Source organism: Bidens hawaiensis, unplaced genomic scaffold, assembly GCF_021521415.1.
Source record: "Bidens hawaiensis isolate Kalapana, Puna unplaced genomic scaffold, B.hawaiensis_p1.1 tig00033110_1, whole genome shotgun sequence".
NCBI classification, from domain to species: Eukaryota; Viridiplantae; Streptophyta; class Magnoliopsida; order Asterales; family Asteraceae; genus Bidens; species Bidens hawaiensis.
The window spans coordinates 140,742-166,859 of NW_027495651.1; the positions used below are offsets into that span (position 1 = coordinate 140,742).

General features: G+C 42.3%; 1 protein-coding gene across 1 annotated transcript; it reads right to left on the reverse strand.

Annotated features, from left to right (window-relative positions):
- Positions 1-17,705: 17,705 nt before the first annotated feature.
- Positions 17,706-24,371, reverse strand: LOC143584382 (DNA polymerase alpha-associated DNA helicase A-like). Its single transcript, XM_077066453.1, has 6 exons — positions 23,403-24,371; positions 21,808-22,400; positions 19,736-20,767; positions 18,854-19,022; positions 18,595-18,752; positions 17,706-18,121 (listed from the first exon to the last, which is right to left on the reverse strand). The coding sequence occupies exons 1-6, from the start codon at positions 24,139-24,141 to the stop codon at positions 17,879-17,881; spliced, it is 2,934 nt and encodes a 977-aa protein (XP_076922568.1). The 5' UTR covers positions 24,142-24,371; the 3' UTR covers positions 17,706-17,878.
- Between the last annotated feature and the right edge of the window lie 1,747 nt (positions 24,372-26,118).

The following is a 26,118-nucleotide window of genomic DNA, read 5'->3' on the forward strand; positions in this document are numbered from 1 at the left end:
CAGTGCTCAAACAAAAGATAAGATATTACAAAAGGATACAGGCTGGCATAAACAGAAGAAAAGACTTAAGGTCTAGCGCGAGAAGACTCGAGCGCGCGCGCGCGAGGGCGAAGGCAGACAGAACGATCCTTAGCGCGTCGCGGGAAGAACTACAAATCCTTAGCGCGCCGCGGGAAGAACTACAATCCTTAGCGCGCCGCGGGAAGAACTACAATCCTTAGCGCGTCGCGGGAAGAACTACAATTCTTAGCGCGCCGCGGGAAGAACTACCATTCTTAGCGCGCCGCGGGAACAGTTAGCCTCGCGTATCGCAGGAACAGCTGGTCTTCACGCAGGCTTCATTGTAAGGAGTCTGGCGCGAGGAGCTGCGCAAACATCCTTAGGCGGGAAGAACCAAAGGACAAGCAAAGAGTTAAGAGAAAAGGGGTTTAAGGCTTAAGGGTTAAGCAGAGGGGCGGGACGGCGACAAGAGAGAAGAAGAGGCGGGACGGCGACAAGAGAGAAGAAGAGGCGGGACGGCGGAAAGGAAATATTATTATTATCATTATTATTATTAGATATATATATATATATATATCTATATATATATATAAGATAAATTTATAAAGATTATAATCAAATTTTAAATCATAAAATCGGATCCGAAAACGGGTACCTGGGTCGGGTCGGATTGGGCAGTTGTCACAACACCCACCGCCCGAAGAATGAACTTGTTCCAGTCACCTCTTCATGGCCATTTCAGAAGTGGGCCATCGATGTGACAGGCCCATTTCCTACAGCAGCAGGAAATGTTCAGTTCCTAGTGGTAGCCATCGACTACTTCACCAAGTGGATAGAAGCAAAACCCTTAGCCCAAACAACCGCGAAACATATCAAAAAATTTATTTGGGAATTTATTATTTGTCGTTTTGGACTTCCACATAATTTGGTGAGCGATAACGGCACCAACTTTGCTGACAAGAAGTTACAACAGTGGCTGAAAGAACTTCAAATCACCCACACCTTTACCTCAGTGGCACACCCGCAAGGTAATGGTGAGGTGGAAAGAGCAAATAAGTGCATCGTTGAAGGCATAAAGAAAAGACTCTTGGAACACAGATCCGGCTGGGTGGACGAGCTTCCGCACGTCCTTTGGGCAAACAGAACGCTGAAAAAGGCCAGTACGGGAGAAACCCCGTTCAGCCTCACTTATGGCACTAAAGCTATGGTCCCGGTCGAAATTGGTTTACCTTCACCAAGGGTCTTGATTCAGCCAGAAGACAATGATGCGGAAAGACGGTTAGCTCACCGAGGAACGCAGAGACTTAGCCGCAGTGCGTGAAGAGAACTACAAGCGACAAATGCAAAAGTACTACAACACGCGGGTAAAACTCTGCAACTTCAATGTAGGAGACTACATACTGCGTAACAACGAGGCTTCGAACCAAGAACGCCCGGGAAAGCTGGCCCCGGTCTGGGAAGGGCCATACCTTATCAAAGAAGTTCTGGGAAAGGGAGCATACCGGCTCGAAAGGCTCGATGGCACTCCCATCCCAAGAACATGGAATGGAGCTCAATTACGCAAATGTTATATGTAGATCAATTCCAAACTTGTAAAGAAAAGGCCTAGAGCCACTTCTAATGGAAATGATTCTCCTTTCACAATGTGTTAATAGCCTTACCTTTATACTTATGAACTTCCCACACTGATGTGCCGGTATTCACCGCATAAATCGGGGAAGAAGTAAGTCGTTACGTGTGGAAGGCGGCAAAACCCGCATAAACACAACGGTAAAAATTTCAAGTTTTAAGGAAAACCTACACGCAGGTCAGATGTAAGTAAAGTTTAGCCATCCTTGTAAGTGCAAGTGACGGTCTTACCCGCACAATCACGAACAAGGAAGCAAAACTTCAACCTATCATCTACCACGTTCAAAGGTTAACTTATTCTGAACACTTAGAAAATTTCAAAAGGAAAGATGAGGAAAACTTCTACGCAGGTCAGATATAAGTAAAGTTAAGCCATCCTACTAAGTGTAAGTGACGGTCATACCCGCACAATCATAAAAGAGGAAGCGAAACAAACTTATAATTTGCCACGTTAAAAAGTTAACTTATCTAAGTACTAAAGAAATTGCTAAGTTAGATCAAAACATGCGTAAAATAAACAAGGCAAAGAACTAACACAATCTTTATTCCATCAAATTCAAATATTACAAAGATAGCTATACAAAAGCAAAAATCTACGCTAATGGTGGAAAGGGATCTTCAGAATTAAGCTTCAGGACCACTTCCACTTGGACCCGCTCCATCAGTAGAGCGTGGTGGTTCAAGGAAAGCTTTAAGGATAGCTAGCCCATCATCAGCAGCAGCGACTTCGTTCACCTTCTCCACCACCGGATGCGGGAAGGCGGCATACTGGTTCACTGCTTGGTCATAAACAGCTTCAGTATCCACATCATACAAAGGGAAGTTGGAAGGCGGGATGCCTTTCTCAACGAACCCTAGACCAAGCAGGAAGCCGGCCTTTTCCCCATCCTCATGAGAAGCGTTGAGGGCTGCGCTCATAGCATCGTCATAAGACGTCTCTGAGAAGACCCGATGCACAACCTACAAAAAAAAAATACAAGTATCAGAACCTTTTCTATTTACAAAGAAAAGCGTAAAGACATGAAAAGCTTACCTGAGACAACGCTTCTCGAAGAAGCCATTCCTTGGCAACCAGAGCTTCTTGGAGGGCGGCTTGAGCTTGGGTACAGGCGCGTTCGGCTTCACTCTTATTAAGGTTGGCAAGCAACACTTCCTTTGCAGCAGCCTCTTCGACGCCCTTTAGCTTCCGCTCAGTGTGGTCAAGCACGCCCCTCTGGTCCAGGATCTCTTGAAGCTTCTTCGCGTCCTCCATCGCCAAGGCATCATGAGCCTGCTGGAGAGCCTCTAATTTGGCCTTAAGCTCTTCATTCTCCACGCGTAGAGGCTCAGCAACAGCTTCAGCCTTGGTGGCCCTTTCAGTTGCGTTCCTAGCAGTTTCCTTAGCCAGCCGAAGCTGTTCATTAACAGCTTGGGCAGCCTTGGAGCGAGCCTCGAGACGGGCCTGAACCTCAACTTCAAGGGCCTTGAACGCCTTCTCCTTCTCCGCCGCCGCGGCGGAAAGCCTCCTATTCTCCTCCTAGACAGCCCGCGCCTGAGCTACTTCCTGAAGGCGAGCTGCTTTTAACTTGTCGTTTTCACGACAAAGCAGCTCGACGCGCGGCTGCATCCGGGCCAGGAGAACCCGAAGCTCATTGCTTAGCCTACCCTCCTGGTAGCTAGCCATGGCTTCCCCCAACGCACCACTGGGAGCAGCGTGACGAGCCCACTCCACGCACTCCACAGGTGTGCGAAGGGTTGTTCCTCGGCGGATGTTCCAGCGTGGAACATACACTTCATTGGAATCCGACACTGCAAAACACAAAAGCAGTTAGGAAAAGATGATATATAAAAAAATAAATAAATAATAATATATAATAATAGGCCAAGAGAACCCTACGCACCTGTAGGGTCGATAACAGGCCGATAGCCGCCAAACCCGTCACCTGAACCCAAGGGAAATCCGTCCAAGAGGTCAGGTAGACGGGAAGGAGGCAGAGGTTGGAGAGAAGCCCCATGCATACCTGAAGGATCGGCCGTCGATGCCGATGACGGAGGTGGCATGGTGAAGTCCGCCGCGGTCGCCGTTGCAGAGTCCGCAGCAAAAGTAACCGCCGGCTCAGTGAAATATGCTGTAAAAATAGCACTCACAGCCGGCGGTGACGTCATCACAGCTGGAACAGTCGGCTCAAAGGAGTGAGCAACTGAACCAGCGGAAGCAGGCGCAGGCGCCTGGGTCGTCGCCTCAGGTAGGCTGACCAAGCCTACCGTCATTGGCGGGGAGGTACTCCTCTGCGCTCCACCATGGAATGCGTCAACATCCACGCCTGCACAAAGAAGATAAGTATTAATGATGGAAAAACTATGAAGTTAAAGATAAAGGAAGTTTGTACTCACGGGTTTTCTTGAGCCTGAAAGTACGGACAGGCGGGGATGAACCCGATGGAGCCGGCCTCTTTGCGCCGCTCACCGTCGTCATCCGGGGCTCTCCGGAGGTTGTGACATCTGCCCTGATCCGACCCGACCCAGGTACCCGTTTCTCTGATCCGATCTCTTTCTTTTATGATTTAATATTTATTTATACTTATATTTTACTTTTAATAATAAAAATATATATTTCCTTCCCGCCTTTTTCTCTCTCTTTCTTTCCGCCGTCCCCTCCCTCTTCCTTCTCTCATTCCGCCTTCTTTTCCCTCTTGTCGCCGTCCCGCCCTTAAGCCTTGTTTCCCTCAACTCTTTGCTTGTCCTTTGGTTCTTCCCGCCTAAGGATGTCTGCAGCTCCACGCGCCAGACTCCTTACATGGAAGCCTGCGTGAAGACATCTTGTTCCTGCGATGCGTGAAGAGAACTCTTCTCGCAGCGCGCTAAGAATGCATGTTCTTCCCGCAATGCGCTAAGAATGTATGTTCTTCCCGCGATGCGCTTAGAATTCTAGTTCACGCAGCACGCTAAGGAGGCGATTCTTCCCGCAGTGCGCTAAGGGTTGTTGTGCCAGCCTTCGCGCTCGCGCACTCAGCCTTCCCGCGCTTAACCCTTGTATCTTCTGTTTAAATCTAGCCGTTTGCTTTTGTGTTGTCTTATCTTTTGAGCCGTTGACCTAACCCATCTAATGTCTGAATAGTTACTTTCGGCGCAGCATGCGCACCAACCCCATTGGTTGACAGATAAAGTGACTGACATAATCTTTTGAGATCTGCTTTTGCCATGCTTGACCAGTACCTTTATCTGATCCGCCCATGCTTTTTACTGTTCGCTGTCAGCTTTATCTTGCCCCTGCAGCTGCCATATCTTTTGATATCTTTTGCTTTTGGAATCTTTTGCTTTTTGAGATCTTTTCCCCTTTTTCTAGGGTTTATGTCTCCTAGGGTTTCTCTATAAGTAATAATAATATTTTCCTAACACTTCACACACAAAACACTTAATCTCTCCTGTTCTCTTGCTCCTTGCTCTCTCTGCCGTCTTCCTCTCTGCCTCCGTCTTCCTCCCTGTTCTGTCCTGCTTTTCCGGTAATATATATATATTATATAATAATTTACTTATTTAATTATGCTAACTTATTATCTAGACCTAAAACCGATCGTTGAAACATAATCTTTAAATATAGGTTAACTTTGCTTGTTTTAGAGTTGGTTCTTGCATATCTTTCACCGCATCGTTTATCAAGTGAGTTATCTCGTATCTAATCCCTTTTATTTTAAATGCTTTGGGATGTTCATGTGTTCATACAAAACTTGAGTCTTAAACTGTTTATGAACTTTAGTCGCGCAGTATCCCATGTGTTGAGGACGTAGACTTGGCTGTTTATTTGTATGTGTGGATCATTAACCGTATTGACGGTCTATTCCGCAGTTTTCATGGTACCATTAGATGAACACGGGAGAACTATCGTTTATGATTTTCTCTTTTGTTTACACATGCACAGTTAGTCTTGTTTGTGAGCTCAATTGTGAGCACTGGCAGTCTTGTCTCTTAGAGTTGGTCCCGATCAGATTACACCCTTGTTGAAAACCAGACGTACACATGTTACGCGCAGATTTATTGTTATCTATGTATTGTACTAAACTTGATTTCTCACCAACACGCAAGTGTTTGACGTTTATTTTAACACATGTTCAGGTTTGCAGTAGCTGTTTTGGAGCTTGTGGACACGTAGGACGTTTTTACTTTTGGACCTAGAATTAAAATGTATCAAGACTAGTTAATGTTGTTTGAATGTTATAATTTAAAATATATTGATTTATGTTTGATTTATGTTCTATATTTTCCCCGCTGCGCGTGCGCGATAAAATGTGTATTAATAAATATTGACACCAATAGTGTCGCGAGTAATGAAGCAATATGTGGCGCCCCGATGTATAATCCGCCTTTGGTCGGGGTGTTACAGATTGGTATCAGAGCTCGTTGACTTTAGGATAGGTGGTTAGACGTAACGGCCTAGAATACCTAAGAGTCCCTTCTCGCGCATGAGAGAAATCTCATGTTTGCGCGCTTATTGTTAATTACTCGTTATTTATGAATATGCTCGCACTTGCGCAGTATATGATTTTATGTTTTATTCCGCGATATTTCGATTTTTGTGAATTTCGATTTTTATTGATTTTACTTACATATTCGTTTGTTGGGATTGAAAATCCGAAAAGTCATGGTGATACATGAATAGTTGATTTTCAATTTCCATTTACGATTATGTTCTGAGGTTGGAGACTTGAAAAGTCATGGTGATACATGAATTGTCAACCTCCAATACTCATTTTCTTGTATATTTTATATTGAAGATTTGGAAAGTCATGGTGATACATGAATCGTCAATCTCCAATACTCGTTTACTCGTATATTTTAAATTGGGAATTCGGAAAGTCATGGTGATACATGAATTGTCGATTTCTGATTCGAATTTGTTACCTTTATTAAGTCTGCATTTAGGGTCATTTATTTTACTTTAACTTTTGATAGTATCTAACTCCGTGAAACCAAGCTTTTCGAGGTTAAACTTTGTGCTAAAACTAAGATATTAACTAAAATTAAAATTTTTATAGAATGCCTCCGCTATCTCGCCGATTTCAGAGAAGAGAAGCCTCGCGCATGCGTAGACAGCAACGTTCCCAGGAAATGGCCGCCGCAATAGCCCAAGCTTTGAGCCAAAACAATACCAATACTTCGAGTTATAACATTAAGTCCTTTAACGCGGGTAACCCTCCAAAGTTCACAGGTCTTGAAGGAGCCACCGTGATGCTCCAGTGGCTCGAGAAGATAGAAAACACTTTCCTCCACACCCAATGCCCCTCAGACAGACGAACCCTATATGCTTCCAGTGTCCTGGAATCCAGAGCGCTTACATGGTGGAATGGAGTAACTCATGCGCGTGGCGCAGAAGCTGCTTCTAGCATGACATGGGAGGAATTCAAGGAAATTCTTACGCGAGAATTCTGCCCTCCCAACGAAATTAAGCGCCTGGAGGAAGAATTCTGGAACTTGAAGCAATACAGCGGTGAAGCGCGCGAGTACGCGACGCGCTTCCACGAGCTAAGCTTACTGGTCCCTCACCTTGTTACCCCTTCACGCCGAGCAATCGAGAAATTTCTTGGGGGTCTTCCCATGGAAATTCAAGATTCTGTATGGGCCAGAAACCCAGTTACCCTCTCTGACGCCATCGAGTTGGCCGCTGTGCTTAGCGACAACCATGTCAGAGCAGGAACCCTGTTCCTGCGGGGAACTGAGAAGACCAAAACCACCAAAACTGTCCCTGAACCCGCAGAAACCAAACCAGAACCCTCAAACCGTAACAACCTCAAGCGCAGGCACAAGGCCTATGCGCTTACCAACCCGCCCATTGTCCAGCAACCCGCATACCAACCCCCAGTTTACGCGCCTAACCCTCTGTCAGCCTACCCAACTCCTCCTGTAGTCCACAACTATGCCTTAACCAATCCAGCACTCCCTGCCCCGCCAACTAAGAAACCTTACACAGGAAACCATCCCTTTTGCCCAACCTGTAGATTTCACCACCCAACCCAAACCCCGTGTCGACTTTGTAACCGATGTGGCCGTACTGGTCACACTGCTGAAAACTGTAGAATCCTTCCCGCAAATCCAATTGCGCCAACACCACCAGTCTACCCGCAGAACCCACAATCAATCTACCAAAACCCACGACCCAGATCGTGCTTTAACTGCGGTGATCCCAGTCATTTCCGGAACGCGTGCCCGAGACTGCAAGTGCAAATCACACAAGCGAATCCGGTGAACCAGATTTCGAACCAAGTGACGCGTGGACGAGCTTTTAACATAACCGCGCACCAAGCGCAAGCGAATAATGACGTAGTTAATGGTACATTTTTACTTAACGGATTTTATGCTTCTGTACTTTTTGATACTGGCGCCGATCGAAGCTTTATCTCTCGCGCCTTCGAGCAGAAGCTTGCGCGACCGCGCAACGATTTAAAAGAAGATTTTTCAGTTGAATTGGCTAACGGTGAAACTGTTTTAATTAACTCGGTGATTAAAGATTGTACGCTTAACCTTAACGAAAACGATTTTCTGATCGACCTCATCCCCATGCCTCTTGGAAGCTTTGATGTTATTATTGGTATGGACTGGCTCTCGCATAATCGCGCCGAAGTTATTTGCGCCAAGAAATTGATTCGCCTACCTCGAGAAAATGGTGATCTTTACATTTACGGCGAAAAACCCTCCAGTGGTCTTAAACTTATGTCTTGCGCCGAAGCCCAAAGACTCATGCGGAAGAAGTGTATTGCATTTCTAGCCCATGTGGTTAAACCTGTTGAAGGAAAGAAGCTTCGCGATATCCCTGTTGTGCGTGATTTTCCTGAAGTTTTTCCTGATGATCTTCCTGGTATCCCTCCCGCTCGTGAAGTCGAGTTCCGTATTGATCTTGTCCCTGGTGCTTCCCCCGTGGCTAAATCTCCTTACCGTCTTGCACCCGCTGAGATGCAAGAATTGGCCAGCCAACTTCAAGAGTTGACTGCTAAAGGATTCATTCGCCCTAGCTCTTCGCCCTGGGGTGCTCCGGTGTTGTTCGTTAAAAAGAAAGATGGATCGTTTCGCATGTGTATTGATTACCGCGAGTTGAACAAACTCACCATTAAAAACCGGTATCCCTTACCGCGTATTGACGACCTCTTTGATCAACTCCAAGGTGCCTCTTGTTTCTCGAAGATTGATCTCCGCTCTGGCTATCACCAGTTGCGCATCCGCGATGAAGATGTTCCGAAGACTGCTTTTCGAACTCGTTATGGCCATTTTGAATTCTTGGTCATGTCCTTCGGTCTAACCAACGCACCCGCCGTTTTCATGGATCTAATGAATCGGGTGTGTAGGCCTTTCTTGGATAAATTCGTGATCGTGTTTATCGATGATGTTCTGGTGTATTCTAAGACCAAGGCCGAGCATGAGCAACATCTTCGGTTAGTGTTGCAGAAGCTTCGAACCGAGCAGCTCTATGCTAAGCTTTCCAAGTGTGAATTCTGGTCTGATGAAGTACAGTTTCTTGGTCATGTTGTAAACAAGATGGGTATTCATGTCGACCCATCCAAGATTGAAGCAATCAAGAACTGGATTACGCCATCCTCTCCTTCTGAGATCCGTTCCTTTCTAGGCTTAGCTGGTTATTACCGGCGCTTTATTTCGAACTTTTCAAAGATCGCTTTGCCTTTAACAGCTCTTACGCACAAAGGTAAACCATATATTTGGGGCTCGAAGCAAGAAGAAGCCTTTCTGACGCTCAAGCGTTTGTTGTGTGAAGCTCCTGTTCTTGCGCTACCTGAGGGTAATGATGATTTTGTCGTGTATTGCGATGCATCCAACCAAGGTCTCGGTTGTGTTCTTATGCAACGAGGCAAGGTTATCGCTTACGCATCAAGGCAACTCAAGGTTCATGAAAAGAATTATACAACTCACGACCTCGAGCTTGGTGCAGTTGTTTTTGCCTTGAAGATCTGGAGACACTACCTTTATGGTACTAAGTGTATCCTTTACACTGACCATAAAAGCCTTCAGCACATCTTCGATCAGAAGGAACTTAACATGAGGCAACGCCGATGGAACGAACTCATCAGCGATTACGATTGTGAGATCCGGTATCATCCTGGTAAGGCTAATGTGGTAGCCGACGCGCTCAGCCGAAAACCCTGCCAACTTAACTGTATCTTGCCGCGCACCCAGCTTCACTTCGCGCCGATTCAAAGCAACCTTGAATCGCGTATTCGTGACGCGCAGCGCGCATCCATCAGTAATGGTAACCTTCGCGCCGAGTTAGCGTGTGGCGCGGAAGCACACTTTGTCCCTAATCTGAGTGGAATTCTCTGCTATCTCAATCGCATCTGGATTCCCTTTGATGAGAATCTTCGCGCTGATATCCTGAGTGAAGCGCACAAATCTCGGTATTCTATTCATCCCGGCGCTGATAAGATGTACAAGGATTTGCGCATAACTTATTGGTGGCCCGGTATGAAAAAGGATATTGCTGTGTTCGTAGCTAAGTGCCTGACTTGTTCTAAAGTTAAAGCTGAACACCAACGTCCATCTGGTTTGCTCGAACAACCAGAAATTCCTACGTGGAAATGGGAAGGTATAGCGATGGACTTTATTACCAAGTTACCTTTGACAGCAAGCAAACATGATAGCATTTGGGTAATAGTGGATCGATTGACTAAATCTGCTCACTTTCTGCCCATTCGTGAAAACTACCGTGTTGAGCAGCTCGCGCAGCTTTATGTCAAGGATATTGTCTGCCGCCATGGTACTCCTTTGAGCATCATATCCGATCGCGATGGCCGTTTTATATCTCGCTTTTGGAAATCTCTCCAATCTGCTCTAGGAACTCGCTTGGACATGAGTACGGCATATCATCCTCAGACTGACGGTCAGTCTGAGCGAACTATCCAAACTCTTGAGGATATGCTCCGATCTTGTGTTCTTGATTTTGGAGGTAATTGGGATTCGCACCTGCCTTTGATTGAGTTCTCTTATAATAACAGCTATCATTCCAGTATCGGTATGGCCCCATTTGAAGCACTTTACGGTCGTAAATGCCGCTCCCCGATCTGTTGGAGCGATGTGGGTGAAACTCAAATCACAGGACCCGAACTTGTTCAAGAGACAACCGATAAAATCGCCAAGATCCGTGATCATCTGCTGACTGCCAGAAGCCGACAGAAGAGTTACGCAGATCGTAGGCGGAAGCCTCTCGAATTTCAAGTTGGTGATCTTGTTCTCCTCAAAGTGTCGCCTTGGAAAGGTGTTGTCCGCTTTGGGAAGAAGGGTAAGCTTGCTCCTCGTTATGTTGGTCCATTCAAGATTCTCGCGCGTGTGGGAAAAGTTGCCTACAGACTTGACCTGCCGCCCGCGCTCAGTAATGTGCATCCAACGTTCCATGTATCCAATCTCAAGAAGTGTTTAGCTGACGAGAACCTTCACATTCCACTTGATGAAGTTCAAATTGATGAATCTATGCATTTCGTTGAGAAGCCTGTCGAGATTATGGATCGCGAGGTTAAGCAAACCAAGCGCAGTCGTATCCCTATCGTGAAAGTTCGTTGGGAGTCCAAGCGCGGAGCCGAGTTTACATGGGAAAGGGAAGATCAAATGAAGATCAAGTACCCGCACCTGTTCTCTGCGCAACCTACTTCGAGATAAATTTCGGGACGAAATTTCTTAAAGTAGGGGAGACTGTGACATCTGCCCTGATCCGACCCGACCCAGGTACCCGTTTCTCTGATCCGATCTCTTTCTTTTATGATTTAATATTTATTTATACTTATATTTTACTTTTAATAATAAAAATATATATTTCCTTCCCGCCTTTTTCTCTCTCTTTCTTTCCGCCGTCCCCTCCCTCTTCCTTCTCTCATTCCGCCTTCTTTTCCCTCTTGTCGCCGTCCCGCCCTTAAGCCTTGTTTCCCTCAACTCTTTGCTTGTCCTTTGGTTCTTCCCGCCTAAGGATGTCTGCAGCTCCACGCGCCAGACTCCTTACATGGAAGCCTGCGTGAAGACATCTTGTTCCTGCGATGCGTGAAGAGAACTCTTCTCGCAGCGCGCTAAGAATGCATGTTCTTCCCGCAATGCGCTAAGAATGTATGTTCTTCCCGCGATGCGCTTAGAATTCTAGTTCACGCAGCACGCTAAGGAGGCGATTCTTCCCGCAGTGCGCTAAGGGTTGTTGTGCCAGCCTTCGCGCTCGCGCACTCAGCCTTCCCGCGCTTAACCCTTGTATCTTCTGTTTAAATCTAGCCGTTTGCTTTTGTGTTGTCTTATCTTTTGAGCCGTTGACCTAACCCATCTAATGTCTGAATAGTTACTTTCGGCGCAGCATGCGCACCAACCCCATTGGTTGACAGATAAAGTGACTGACATAATCTTTTGAGATCTGCTTTTGCCATGCTTGACCAGTACCTTTATCTGATCCGCCCATGCTTTTTACTGTTCGCTGTCAGCTTTATCTTGCCCCTGCAGCTGCCATATCTTTTGATATCTTTTGCTTTTGGAATCTTTTGCTTTTTGAGATCTTTTCCCCTTTTTCTAGGGTTTATGTCTCCTAGGGTTTCTCTATAAGTAATAATAATATTTTCCTAACACTTCACACACAAAACACTTAATCTCTCCTGTTCTCTTGCTCCTTGCTCTCTCTGCCGTCTTCCTCTCTGCCTCCGTCTTCCTCCCTGTTCTGTCCTGCTTTTCCGGTAATATATATATATTATATAATAATTTACTTATTTAATTATGCTAACTTATTATCTAGACCTAAAACCGATCGTTGAAACATAATCTTTAAATATAGGTTAACTTTGCTTGTTTTAGAGTTGGTTCTTGCATATCTTTCACCGCATCGTTTATCAAGTGAGTTATCTCGTATCTAATCCCTTTTATTTTAAATGCTTTGGGATGTTCATGTGTTCATACAAAACTTGAGTCTTAAACTGTTTATGAACTTTAGTCGCGCAGTATCCCATGTGTTGAGGACGTAGACTTGGCTGTTTATTTGTATGTGTGGATCATTAACCGTATTGACGGTCTATTCCGCAGTTTTCATGGTACCATTAGATGAACACGGGAGAACTATCGTTTATGATTTTCTCTTTTGTTTACACATGCACAGTTAGTCTTGTTTGTGAGCTCAATTGTGAGCACTGGCAGTCTTGTCTCTTAGAGTTGGTCCCGATCAGATTACACCCTTGTTGAAAACCAGACGTACACATGTTGCGCGCAGATTTATTGTTATCTATGTATTGTACTAAACTTGATTTCTCACCAACACGCAAGTGTTTGACGTTTATTTTAACACATGTTCAGGTTTGCAGTAGCTGTTTTGGAGCTTGTGGACACGTAGGACGTTTTTACTTTTGGACCTAGAATTAAAATGTATCAAGACTAGTTAATGTTGTTTGAATGTTATAATTTAAAATATATTGATTTATGTTTGATTTATGTTCTATATTTTCCCCGCTGCGCGTGCGCGATAAAATGTGTATTAATAAATATTGACACCAATAGTGTCGCGAGTAATGAAGCAATATGTGGCGCCCCGATGTATAATCCGCCTTTGGTCGGGGTGTTACAGAGGTGACAGTCGTCACAGCCTCCGGAGCGGTGGTCTTCTCACCACCGGGGTTCCCCGCCACCTCTTCGCTCTCGGCCTCGGAGTCAGACCGAGGCACCGGATCGGCAGTGGAGGCCACCTTCTCCTTCCCCTTTCCGCCGGCAGCCTTCTTCTTCCGCACCAACGGAGGACCATCTGCGGATTCCTCATCAGAACATAAGATTAGAGGAATTCCAGCAGAGGTTTCAACATTGAGGGGTCGAGGGTCGAATAGCGCCTTACCTGGCCGCCTGGCGCTCAGGATCTCGTGGCCTAGCGGGTAGACCTCCACGAACCGATCCGCCGTTTGTTCTAGGATGGGCAACTCGTTCTCGTCTAGAGCGCGAGTACCCATCCGAGCGGGACTGTCAGCCTCCCGCGGATGCAGGAGCGACTGCAAGTCGTTCCCCTCTGAAATAAACAGGAAAAAAGTTAGAAGAGATTCTAAATCAACAAAAAGAAACAGAGCATACCATAAGGAACAGAGTTCGAACCGTATTCGAGGACGATCGGGATCTTTCGCGCATCCGCATCCTTCCACACCCGGCTCATCCCGAGCATCACCATCCCGGACTCCGCAAACCGGTAAACCGGAGATTGGACCCGGGATATCTTCGAGAACCATTCCGCCTCCTGGTAGTTGGAGGCGTGAAGGCTTGGGAGAGCTTGCCCATTTTTAAATTTCATGGCAAGGGGGATGGCGCGAGCAGAGAGGTAGAAGAACTCCCTCTTCCACGAACGAAGACTGCGCTCGGTTGCGCAAATCTTCAAACCCTTGATTCGGGTTATCAGGGTATACCACCCCTGGATGCACCTCCAAGAGTAGAAGGTCATCAGGCGGTCAACATAGGGCTCAATGCCCAGAATCCGGCACACCCACTCGAAGTGCCGAATCTTGGCAATCGCCATCGGGTGCACCTCGGTCAGGTGCACACCGTGCCTCTCCAGGACACGGTACACAAACTTTGTCAATGGGAACCTAAGATTCCCATAAACAAAGAATGCAGCATATACCCCGATCTTGCCTCTGGGGGCATCGTACACCGTCTGATGGGGTTCAGGAAACTCAGGCTCGAGAGACTCGAGCATGAACTTCCTGACGACGTACTGATACAGATCGACAGGCAGAGCACACTGGCACTCGCCAGCAGTACTCTTGTCATCGGCTGTAGCTTCGACATCGTGAGAAGACATCTTGCAGATGAAAGAAGAAAACGATTTCAAGAGAATGCTCGACTGAAAAAGTGAGTATTCGCCGGAAATCGTTAAAGATGAAGAGAAGTGAAAGTGTGAATTGCAAAGAACCCTCTCCCCCTTTATATACTAATCGCAATTAATGCGATGAAATTAATGCGGAAGAGAGAGAAATCGAAGGTGCAATGAAACTATGACACATGGCAAAAAGCAAGCTGGCAACAGCTGTTGAAAGGACGCGTACCAATAATTTCGCGGCCACGCGCCCGAAAAATCGCGCCCACGCGCCTGAAAAGGCGTCTGGAATGACCATGTACTGTCACGTCACCATAACTTCCTGCACGTCCTGACACAGTCAGAAGAAACCGTCGCACGACGTTTCAGAAGTTTGGATTGTTCTTATCCTTTCACCAACTCTTCGAATTTCAAAAAATTCAAAAAAAAGATTCAAAAGTAGGCGGGAAAATACCCCTTACCTTGGCAACCAAGTAACCATAAGACGGGTGCGGGTACAGTGTCAAGGCAAAACCCTTCACATACTTAGCACCCGCAGGGAATTGACACCAGGAATACCTTGGAAATAAAGTAACCGTAAGACGAGTGCGGGTACAGTGTCAAGGCAAAACCCTTCACATACTTAGCACTCTGCAGGGAATTCAAACCAAGAAGGATCTTCTGGGCCATGCTTGCGGAAACGGGAATAACATCCCCGCATGACGGGAACGTCGAGAACTATATTGTTTGAAACTCCAAGATGGAATTGGTGGTTTTAGCATAATTGATCACTATGTTGAAAACTACCAAAACCCCATGGAGAATCCACACAAGTGGGACTCAACGCTCCTGACTTGCGAGAAGGTTACAAACCTACCCGCTTCATACCCTAAGATCAAGCAGAAAAGTCGGGAATTTCTGCGTGACATCAGGAAAACCGCGGGAAGAATCACCACGGAAAACCTAAAAACTAAACCCTTTTCAAAACCCCTTGCTAAGTCCAAAAGTTCACCTCACTTATTAATAATTCATGAGAAGAACATTGGACTGGGGGGACTTGAAGAGGTAGGTCCCAGCAGAGCCCAGTTGGACCCGCAAGACTCACCTTGAACAGGGACGTCTGCGCAATGACCAACTGCTCCCGCAGGACCCACCATGCTCAGAGAACCTTACGCGCAGTACGCCAGCTGTACCCGCAGGGAAAACCTCCCAATGGTGAAGTACCCCGCCTGTTCCCGCAGTTGCGGATACAAGCCATCAGGGAAGGCTACCCGCACTAACAGCAAGGCTACACGCACAAGGCACTAGCTACTTCAGTAGTCACATGAAGGAATGAGCAAGGCGGGAATACTCCCGCCTAAATGAGCCAGTCCGTATGCTTCTGGAAGATCTTTTGTACTATACCTACTAAGGTATGGGCAGAACAGACGATTTGACCAGAACAGCCCATGAACCAATCACAGGGTGACAGCTCACCGACAACAGTACGAGGAGGAGCACCCTCTAGTACTGTTTGTCACTATTAGCCGCTGCCTACTCACCAACCCTTACGATGGGACGTGCGCAGCCTACAGTTGGTGGAACAGTGCGTAGCCGGCAGTAAAGGAACAGTGTACAGCCGACCTTGTGGCTGTCGGCCGTAGCCTATCCACCAACCAGTATGGCCTGTGCGTAGTCCACTGTTGGTGGAACAGGAATACTATTCAGCCGGCTGTACCTTCTAGGAAACCTACCTTCGGCTATAAATACTCCAACACCTTGGAATGGTAAGGACATCATCTGATATCTCATTATCTTATCTAGCAATCTCTTAATATACACATATTCAGAGCAATCTAGTCTGATTCTCACGCCGGAGGGTGGTCACAAGGAGGAACCCCCCCCCCCTTCTCAGTGACGAGCTTACGGTGTCTGTTTTGCAGGTCACCTGAAGAACAACCTTCTCTGCTGGACCTCATACTCGTGGGAAACATTACTTAACCCCCAGATTATCCGTAATCTGCCCCGGGTCACTTAGTGTTTCTTCAGATCTATTGTCACTTTATGGGACTCTAAAACACTTAAAATTGGTGAGAATAAACACTGAACGTTACTAGGCTTATAGAGTTATAGACCACCAACAATGTTTTACACAAACTACCTTTTGCTTTTGATTTATTTAAATTTGATTACTTTGATGCTAGATATTTAATCTTTAATAAATATTCTTATTAGAATTTGATAATACATGCAAAATTATCATAAGTTATACATGCGTCTAATTTTTCACATGTTATTAAGTATGTAATGGTATGTTTCAATTAAGGCTTTTAGATGTGTAATATATAATATGTAATACAAATAGTCAAATATAGTAAATATATATTACGATATAATATGACATAATATGACAATACAATATAACATAACATAAGATGACATATCATAGCATATTATAACGTTACATGATATAAGATGACATATCATAGCATATTGTCATATTGCACCAATCTTATTAGATAAAACAGTAAACTATTATTATTAGTTATGATTAGGATTGTTGTTCTAATTACTTTCAATAAAGTAAACTTTGAATGGCTTTTATTATATTTAGGTGGTGTGTTCAAATGCTCTTTTGGTGTGGTTGTTTTGATGGGAAATTTTAGTATGACTTGATTTTTTAAGTGTAATTTAGTTTTTAGATAGTTGCATTTTCAGTTTTTATAGTGTGATAGAGATCAAATAAAGCATGCTTCATTTATAATTGTTTTGAATATATATCGTAAATATATGTTATACATCTTATCCAACATTCTGTTATAAATAGGCACCCAAGTATTTTGGGACAAGATTTTCAATATTATTATTCAAAACAATTATAATTGATTTACACTATATCTTCTAAATATATTATCTCTTGTTATCTTTAACACAGATAATGATTTGTAACCCACTAAATATACATAATGTTATCTTGCTAATAAGTTTTAATTTGCTAATAAGTTTTAATGCTCTTGAAGCTATCAATAACCACACTAAAAAATAAATGAAAGAGGTAAACGAGAGAGAAAATAAAAGAGTCTAGACCAGTACGAGAAAATAAATCATGAACGAAGGACTAAAGGAGAACGAATTTACGGGTCACATGATATTTACAAACTTAACACGAAACTCATAAGTTTTGGTTTAGTCTAGACAGTTTCAGATATAAAAGTTATAAATTTTTTTGTGTGATAACTTAAAAAACGTGATCAATATTTTCAGAACCGGACTGAATAACAAACCGGCCAACCGGATGTATAATATTCATAGCCAATAGCAAGCAAAAAATATAGGATATAAATCAATTAATAATATACTTATAATTCAATGATTGTCTATACCTTAAAACTTGACAAAATCTATGTTTCTTATTTACAGCTATGAAATATAAATAATCGTATACAAGACAAACCAATCTCCCGAAAGAGGAATGTACATCGGAGTATTGGAAAAATTCGAGTCTTTTTTTTTTTAATTTATTGAAGGCAACATAGGGTTCATGCCTAGGCCCGACCCGCCAAAACCACCAGGTTCAGCATGTTTCACCCGACCAAAGTATCTGATGTGGCGCAGCAGCCTTGCTAGAAACGTGTTGTGGCATATTGTTGAGCTGTCGCATACAACTGCCACGTGCTTGCGGGCCCTCGTTATAGCAACATTCATTCGTCTACTGTCTCCCAGAAACCCGACAGCTCCCAAAGTGTTTGATCGAACCTTGGGACGAAAAAATGGTAATTATGAATAATTTGGAACAAAGTATATAATATAGTAAATGGACGAGTTTCATTTCAGAACTCTTAAATAATTTAAGAACACTTAACAACCAACTATTTTTAAAAAAAAATTATATTAATAATATTTGAGTGTAGTTTTATCACTTTTTATATTCATAATTACGATTAAAGTTGAAAATAAGTTTTTACACATATGTAAAGTTTTTACATTGGTTATTGCACATATATCTAATTTGTTTATTTACAAATATGTAAACTTGTGATTCATATATGCAATCACAAATTTATATATAACGTATGATAAAACAACTCCCAAATAATGTTTAACATATATAAAATTTTTAAAAAAATTGTTGGTTGTTAAAGAGTTCTTAAAGGAAACCAACCCTATAGTAAATAAACTTAACTTTATTAATTATTATTATTATTATTATTATTATTTTGAAAAAATACCATAGATATGATGACTGCATCTGCTTCTCTGCCTTGAAAGCTATCAATAGTTGCAATTTCAACTCCTCTAGCCAATGGGATTTCATCTAGACTATCCCTTAATAACTGCACCTGCGCGACGTATGGAGATTGGACCGCGATCGCTGCTGGACTTACACCTGTATATAATACCCCAAATATATTATTATTATTATTATTATTATTATCATTTTATTCAACATTATATAACAATTTTTTAAATAAAACCAAGAATACATACCTGCATATATCAATGACAGAACATGTTGAACAACGATATCCGCTTCTCCTTCGTTGTAAAACGAGCCTGTGCCAGCTAGGTCTAACTGTTCCTCACAACCAGGTGATAAACTACCGTATGGTTTCCTTGTGTCGAGCAATAGCAGCGGGCATTGTGTTATCCACGTGGGCTGCAGAAATAATATTCATTAATAATGACTACAAGAAACAATAATCTTGACCAAATCTTTTATTGAAATCATCAGGTTATTATTTATACATTTGGAGCAACAGTTATAAACAAAGCAATTACCTGTTTTGAACCATGGCTCGTTTCTAAATTAGTGAATTAAAAAATAAATTATTATTGAAATAATATGATTATGTAATCATATTAGACATGCTGATTTATAGAAACAAGCAATTTTTTTTGGGAAAAGTGTCTGATTGTAACTCGGCCCTTTGGACCACTTTGACCCAAACCTGTTTTTGACCCGTTACCCAACAGGCCCATTAGGACCGTTCTGACCCAAACCCATTATGACCTGTTACCCAACGGGCTCATTAGGACCGTTCTGATTTCTAACCCAAACCCATTATTTCCCGTTACTCGAACCATTTAAAACAACTTTGAGCCAAACCCATTATGACCCGTTACTCGACGCATTTGGACCATGTTGACCTAAACCAGTTATGACCCTTACCCAACGGACCCGTTTTGACCCAAACCCATTATGACCCGTCACTTGACCCAAACCCTTAAGACCCGTTACTCGACCCATTTGGCCCATTTTGACCTAAACCCATTATTCCATTAAAGCCCGTTACCTGACCCATTTGGACCATTTTGACTCATTACTCAACAAGCCCATTTTACCATCTTTAAGTTTAACAATTCACATACATGTACAAACGGAGAATCAACAAGAAGATGAGAAGAAACCGACTCCGAAGATTTCAACAACCCACCATACATCTCCTTCGAAGCCCAACTAGAAATCGCATCATTCATTCGGTATTGAGTCATTAACTTAGTTGCAAGAATCCCATCATGTAAAGTTATCGCCTTTTCCAATAAAGACACTCCAAGACCACCTTCCAAAGCTTTCCTAGACAGAATAACAGGCGCCAGCTGGCACTGATCGCCCGCAAGAATACACCTTCTTCCCAACAATATTGGAATCCAGCAAGACGGTTCGATAGCTTGGCCCGCTTCATCAATAACCACAAGATCAAAAGCATTCAAACGCCTGATAATCGGGTCCGCTGCACTCGTGTTCGTGGTCAACACAACTTGAGCGTTGGTCAATATTTCCTTAACCGTTTCTTTTTCCTTTTTCTTTAACTGTTTTCCCGTTTGCTTCAAAAGTTGTCGGATTCCAGCGGCCAACGAATCATCTTTCAAACACTGCCTCAAATCTTTCCTTAAATCCGATCGTTTCCTCTCGAGTTCGGACCTAAAACTCTCGAGTTGAGCATTCACGATCTCGACTAACGACTTCGAAACAACGACCGGGGATATCCGCGCAGGATTCCCGAACCTTACGATATTAATCCCGACATCGGATAACTTTTCAACCATGTTATCCACTGCAGCGTTTGTGGGAGCGGTTACTAGCACGCGTTCACCTTGTTCAACGGCTCGGGTTATTATTTCCTTCAAAAGCCCGGTTTTTCCGGTCCCGGGTGGGCCTTGAATGATCAAAACGGGTCGTTTTTTGTTCAAGCCTAACGAGACGGCCCGTTTTTGAGACGGGTCAAGGTTTTGCGTGGATTTGGTTTCAGGAAGTTGTGACTCACTCCAGTCGGTGAAAGAGTTGTTTTCTAACCATTTAATATCATCTTTGTCGCCGAACAGCGTCGCTACAACAGCAATTGATGGGTTGTTTTTGTGCAGACCTTTTTTCTGAAGCATCATCAGGGCTTCACAATTACGCTGAAATAAAAAAAAAATGAGTAAAACATATTAAGTTGTGCTTAGATCATAAAATGATATGAATATATTTGATAATAAGATCTAAGCAACTTAAGTGACCACATTTAGATAATTTAGTTTTAATGATACTTAAGTCAGTCCCATAAAAATATTAAGCTAGACAAGTGCAGAAATGAATACGGGTCAAACGAGCTGAGCCAAATAGTGCATTAACTATGAATCTGTGAAGACTGTGATTACAAAAACAAAATTATTGCACTGATACTTTTAAATACTAATAAAACGATTTAGAAGGTTTTATGAATGGGTTGTATTAAAATGTATATAATGGGTCAAACTAAAAAAGAAAATGAATGAAACGGGTTGACATATCTCAAGTTTTTTTTTTGGAACGAGAAAAACGGAGAAAATTTTTTAGTACTTTTACTTTTTTAGTTTTTGATTTATATTTCGAGTTATGATTTTTTAATTATTTTTTTTTTATTTTTTTAGTGAGGGATTTTTGAAATCTCAACCCATCTTGACCCATTTCAAAAACCCCTCACTAAAAATTCAAAAAGAATAATTAAAAAATCATAACTCGAAATATAAATCAAAAACTAAAAAGGTAAAAATACTAAAAAGTTTCCTCCGTTTTTCTCGTTCCACAAAAAAAAAATTCTCGAGAAATGTCAGCCCGTTTTGACCCGTTTCAATCATTTTCTTTTATTAGTTTGACACATTATATACATTTTAATACAACCCATGGGTCACATTTGTCACCCCTAGTTTTATGCATTATGATTACCTACCATTCAAGATTTCACCCGTTCCCATTTATATATATATTTTTAAAAAATTAATAATCTTCGTATAAAACACAACTCAAATCGACTCATTTAAAAATCTTGGAAAATGAAGGTCCATTTAATATAAACAAGTTTAAAATTTCAAATACAAAGAATCTTTATGTGCTCAAAAACCAAAAAGGTGAAAACTTGTTGATCCAAGTATCAATATCCATCTAAGAAACACACAGTTTAAATATTAATTTTTTTTACCTCATATGTAACTGTATCAGCCAATCCATGAATCCGATCTATCCGAACACTTTTACCAAACAACTTAGAAAAAGTGGAATCACCATGTCTAGATTCAAGAGCAACCGTGATACTACATCCATCCTCCCCCAAATTATTAACAAAGCCTTGCATACCCGATATTGCAACCGCTGCACCTCGACTGTCACACGTCCTCACACAAACCATGTCACCAGGCGACAACGTAGTTGGTGGCAGCCTATGATTCCCCTCAACCTTAAACAACACCAAATTCATGCCACCTAATCCTGTATACGTACTGACTGCAAACAAGTTACAAATGGTGTCACATAACTCTTGTTCTGCTTGACCGTGGCTAACAAGAAACTCGACTGGTTTGTTTGGATCAGAACTGGCTGCAGTCGGGGCTGCATCAAGTTCTTGTTGAGTGAATTCAAGTTCAGAGTCCCGCTCAACACGAAGTAGATTCGCCATACGTTCTGCAAAATCGTCAATTCTGCCTTGAATCGCCTTCACTTTCTCTAGCTCCATGCCCAAAACACCATGCACGGTTTTTTGAGGTGTGACTTTTCTTGCAATGGCTCTGTGCTGAGCTGGAAATTTAAATCATGTTGTGTATTTAGTACATAACAGATTAACAGGTTACATAATCACAAAACCATTAATAAAAGAAAAAAAATGCAAATATATATATAGCAAATTATACTTTTCGTCCTTAAACTAAGGATATAACGGAAAGCATCTTTTATGTTCACATTTTGTCGCAGTTTACGTCCTTTTCACTGCCGTTAGACTTTTCTATTAGATACAATCACGTACCTTGCACATGAGGGTAATTTAGTCATTTCATCTTTTCAGTAACTAAAAAAATCAAGATTAGGCAAAGCCTGTTGTGAAATGTGGGGCCCAAATAAATTAAAAAGACCGTTTAACCGGTTTTTAGTTTTAACCCTCTTCAAGTGCATTAAAAACACAAAAATATTTTAATTGTACTAATTGGTTAAAAGCAAAAATATGTAATGCTTTAGTTTTAAAAACATTATATATTTAACTCTTTACACTATTTTTATTTCTTTCATACAATACTTCAATTTACACAAACTATTTTACTAAGTACTTGTCTTTTCATTATAACAATTAACAACTATAAAATTTTGTAAACAATTTAATTTAATTAAAAAAAATATCTTGATCACAAAAAACAAATGTAAAAAGCGATAATGATGTGAAAAATTCACGACTCATAAGTATACTAGTATCGATAAAGTGAAAATCGATATTCTTAAACAACTAGTAAAAATCTAATCTAGTTGACTAGACGCGTTTGCGTGTGGATACCACAACTCAAGACTAGCTAATATCTTTCAAACCAAACATCCAAATACCATCTAAACAAACTTCACACAACATCAAACACAAAACCAACAGCCAAAAACGTTTTTCCAGCAACCTGCAACTAACGGCGTTAGAATTCTGTTAGTCGCCAACCGTTGGGAACAAATACGTTAAAAGGTGGGATCTTTATTAGCCAATTTGTTAGTGGGGACCAGCAACGACCAAAAGGTAATAGTTATGATTAATAAAAACCAACTCACCCGATTCCGCAAGCTCCTTAAACAACTTCCACGACTCCGTTTTCGTCCAATCTTCCACCAACCCTTTCCCCTGAACCCCCTGCAGCACATCTCTCAACTCCCTCTGAAAATGATCAAACAAAGTCGGGTAATGCGTGCACGCCTTCAAGCACACCGATTCCAGCCCGGAAGGCATCGGTACTGCACTCAAATACGGCTGCGCCTGTATCACAAACGTCAACCCGGGCCCCATCCGCTGCCGAAACTCCGCAAACTCACCCTGCAGTTCCGCAGCCACAAACTCATTCGCCATCGCTTTCATCCCTTGTGTTATCCACTTCACCACACACTTTCCCAAATCTTTCCGACCCAACGGGTCACCTGTCTGCGATAAACTCCTTACGTCAATAGGCTTACACCCCGAGTACTCGTTTTCGCTCACCGTCCGAGTCCCCCTGTTTCTTGAACTAATAAAGGTTTTCAATTGGGGTTTTAAACCGGGTTGTGAAACGGGTCTTGAACCGGGTTTGGAATTTGAAGTGGGTTTTGAACCGGGTTTGGGTTTGGTTTTGTTATTGGAAGTGTTACGGATGGTGAATCTTGACGGAGAGTAACCAATTGACGGCAAATTGAAGCTCAATTGATGAAATTGAATTAGGGTTTGTGAATGAACCGGATTCGGGTTTGAGAAATCGACCCGACGGCGATCAATTCCGAGACTGACCCAGTTGAGACCGGGACTAATTACACGTGTAGCCATAAAATTGGCGGCTAACGGTGGCTAATTGGTGGCTAATTAGACCACCGTGGCATGGGGCAATTGAACGGAATAAGAGGTTGGGGATGAATAATAATATTATTATAGTGGTGGGTGTTGTAAAGATTCTATGAATTTGAAAATGGGTTTAGCGGAATCAGGAAATGAGTTGTGATTGGTTGTGGGTGATTTTCGTGTGCTTCGTTTGTTCGTACGTTTAATGTTGTCGACGTGTTCGGTTTTTCTCCAGTGTTTTTTTGGTTCATGGAAGTCCACTTGTAATCAATTTAACTATTTAAGACTTTGTTTTCATTTATTTAAATAAAATTTTGCTTTTAATAGAAATAATAATAATAATAATAATAATAATATTTTTTAGTGGTGGGTGAAGGTTTAGAACTTGAATATTTTATCAACTTAAAGTGTGACGTAGAGTGAATTATGTGACGAATCAAGCTCGATTCTATACAGGGCCATTAATAGCTATATGTAGTGAATGGCTATAAAATGAAACGTTTTATGTCATGTGATGTCTAGTCAGTAAATTGTGGGTTTTTGTTTTAGGGGTGTAGTAATGCTGTAACACGTAATATAAATATACATATATATACCGACACAAAAAATATAATAATAATATTCTTAAAACAATCATCGGCGACAAAAAACACTCGCCCCTCCCCCTTTATCGCCCCATTTATCTCCTGAGGAGGGGTTGTACACCCAAAAAATCGCCCCAAAAGTGGGCATTTGTCGCCCCACTACGGACAACCTAATGAAGGAGTAGCGAATTCGTTCGAGAGGTGTCTGAATTCCATTCGATGGGATCTGCTAAAGGGAGGTTGTAATGGAAGATCAATGGGAGTTAGGAATACGTCTTTTCCGGTCAATAAAGGTGATGTGGTAACCAGGGCAGGGTGGTGGACGGCACCCGGCCTAACACCCGCTAGGCCCAATTTTTTTAAAAAAAATATATATGTATTTTTATGAAAAAGTATGTATAATCTTCTCATTACACTGCTACTTATAGACACGTCCAAGTACATTAATCCTAGTAGCAACGCGTAGCATGCGATAACGACTTATTACAAAAAGAGATCCGGTTCATGTTAGTGGACTCATGTTGATCACCTTTACATACATGTTCATATAATTATTGACATTTTGTCTAATAGATTATTATGTTTCAATCATAGTTACCTAATTCGCTACCCTAGCCGCGAATTTCGTACTGGATCGGTTCGTACCGAAAGCGAATTCAATCGCTTTAGTTCAGCGTTTCGATTCTGGTCAATTCGGTGATCCAAATCCACATCATGCGCCGAACCTACGCAATTGAGATCGCTGTTCCAAATCCAATCGCTGTTAATCGATCGAAATAGACCATTTTTAGAGTTATGCGGAGTAAAAATGTGGTTCATTTTATGCCGGAAAGACGAAGAAGAAGTGGCGTGCTGTGCGTTTTGTTATTTTTTTAGGGCTTATTAACTTTGGGTTTTTGATATTTAACCCTCCCACTCTTTCCCTTTTCTGATTTAGTCCTTCTAGTTTATAAGTTTCTAGTTTTTACATAAGAACTATTAAAAAGTGTAAAATTATAACATTATATATGTATAAACTATAAATAACTAATTTTTGATTTGGGTATATCGAACCGAACTACATGGTACATCGTACCGGTTCGTACCGAAATGAGCCTACCCCCTTTCGAACCGAATACGTTACCTTTAGCGAATTGCGTACCCGAATTGCGTACCCGTACCGGAACGAACCGCGAATTAGGTAACTATGGTTTCAATATCCCAAGTAGCAAGTATTTCATATCCACTGATTATATGTCTATATGAAGTTCATTTTAATTATTTGATGTCACATAAAATGTTTTAATGTGATGTGAAAAAAGGTTTTATAACACCCCTTTAGACCCCCAAAAGTTGGAATATATTCCAATGGAGCCTACTAAATTACAAGAGTCAATTAGAA

Excerpts from the sequence above, each read along its gene's own strand:
- LOC143584382 (XM_077066453.1), bottom strand. The coding sequence starts at position 24,141 with ATGGCTACACGTGTAATTAGTCCCGGTCTCAACTGGGTCAGTCTCGGA. Across the intron at positions 20,768-21,807 it reads CTGATACAGTTACATATGAG|CGTAATTGTGAAGCCCTGAT; the intron begins GTAAAAAAAATT and ends TTTTTATTTCAG. Across the intron at positions 19,023-19,735 it reads TTGATTCTCCGTTTGTACAT|CCCACGTGGATAACACAATG; the intron begins GTATGTGAATTG and ends TTATTTCTGCAG.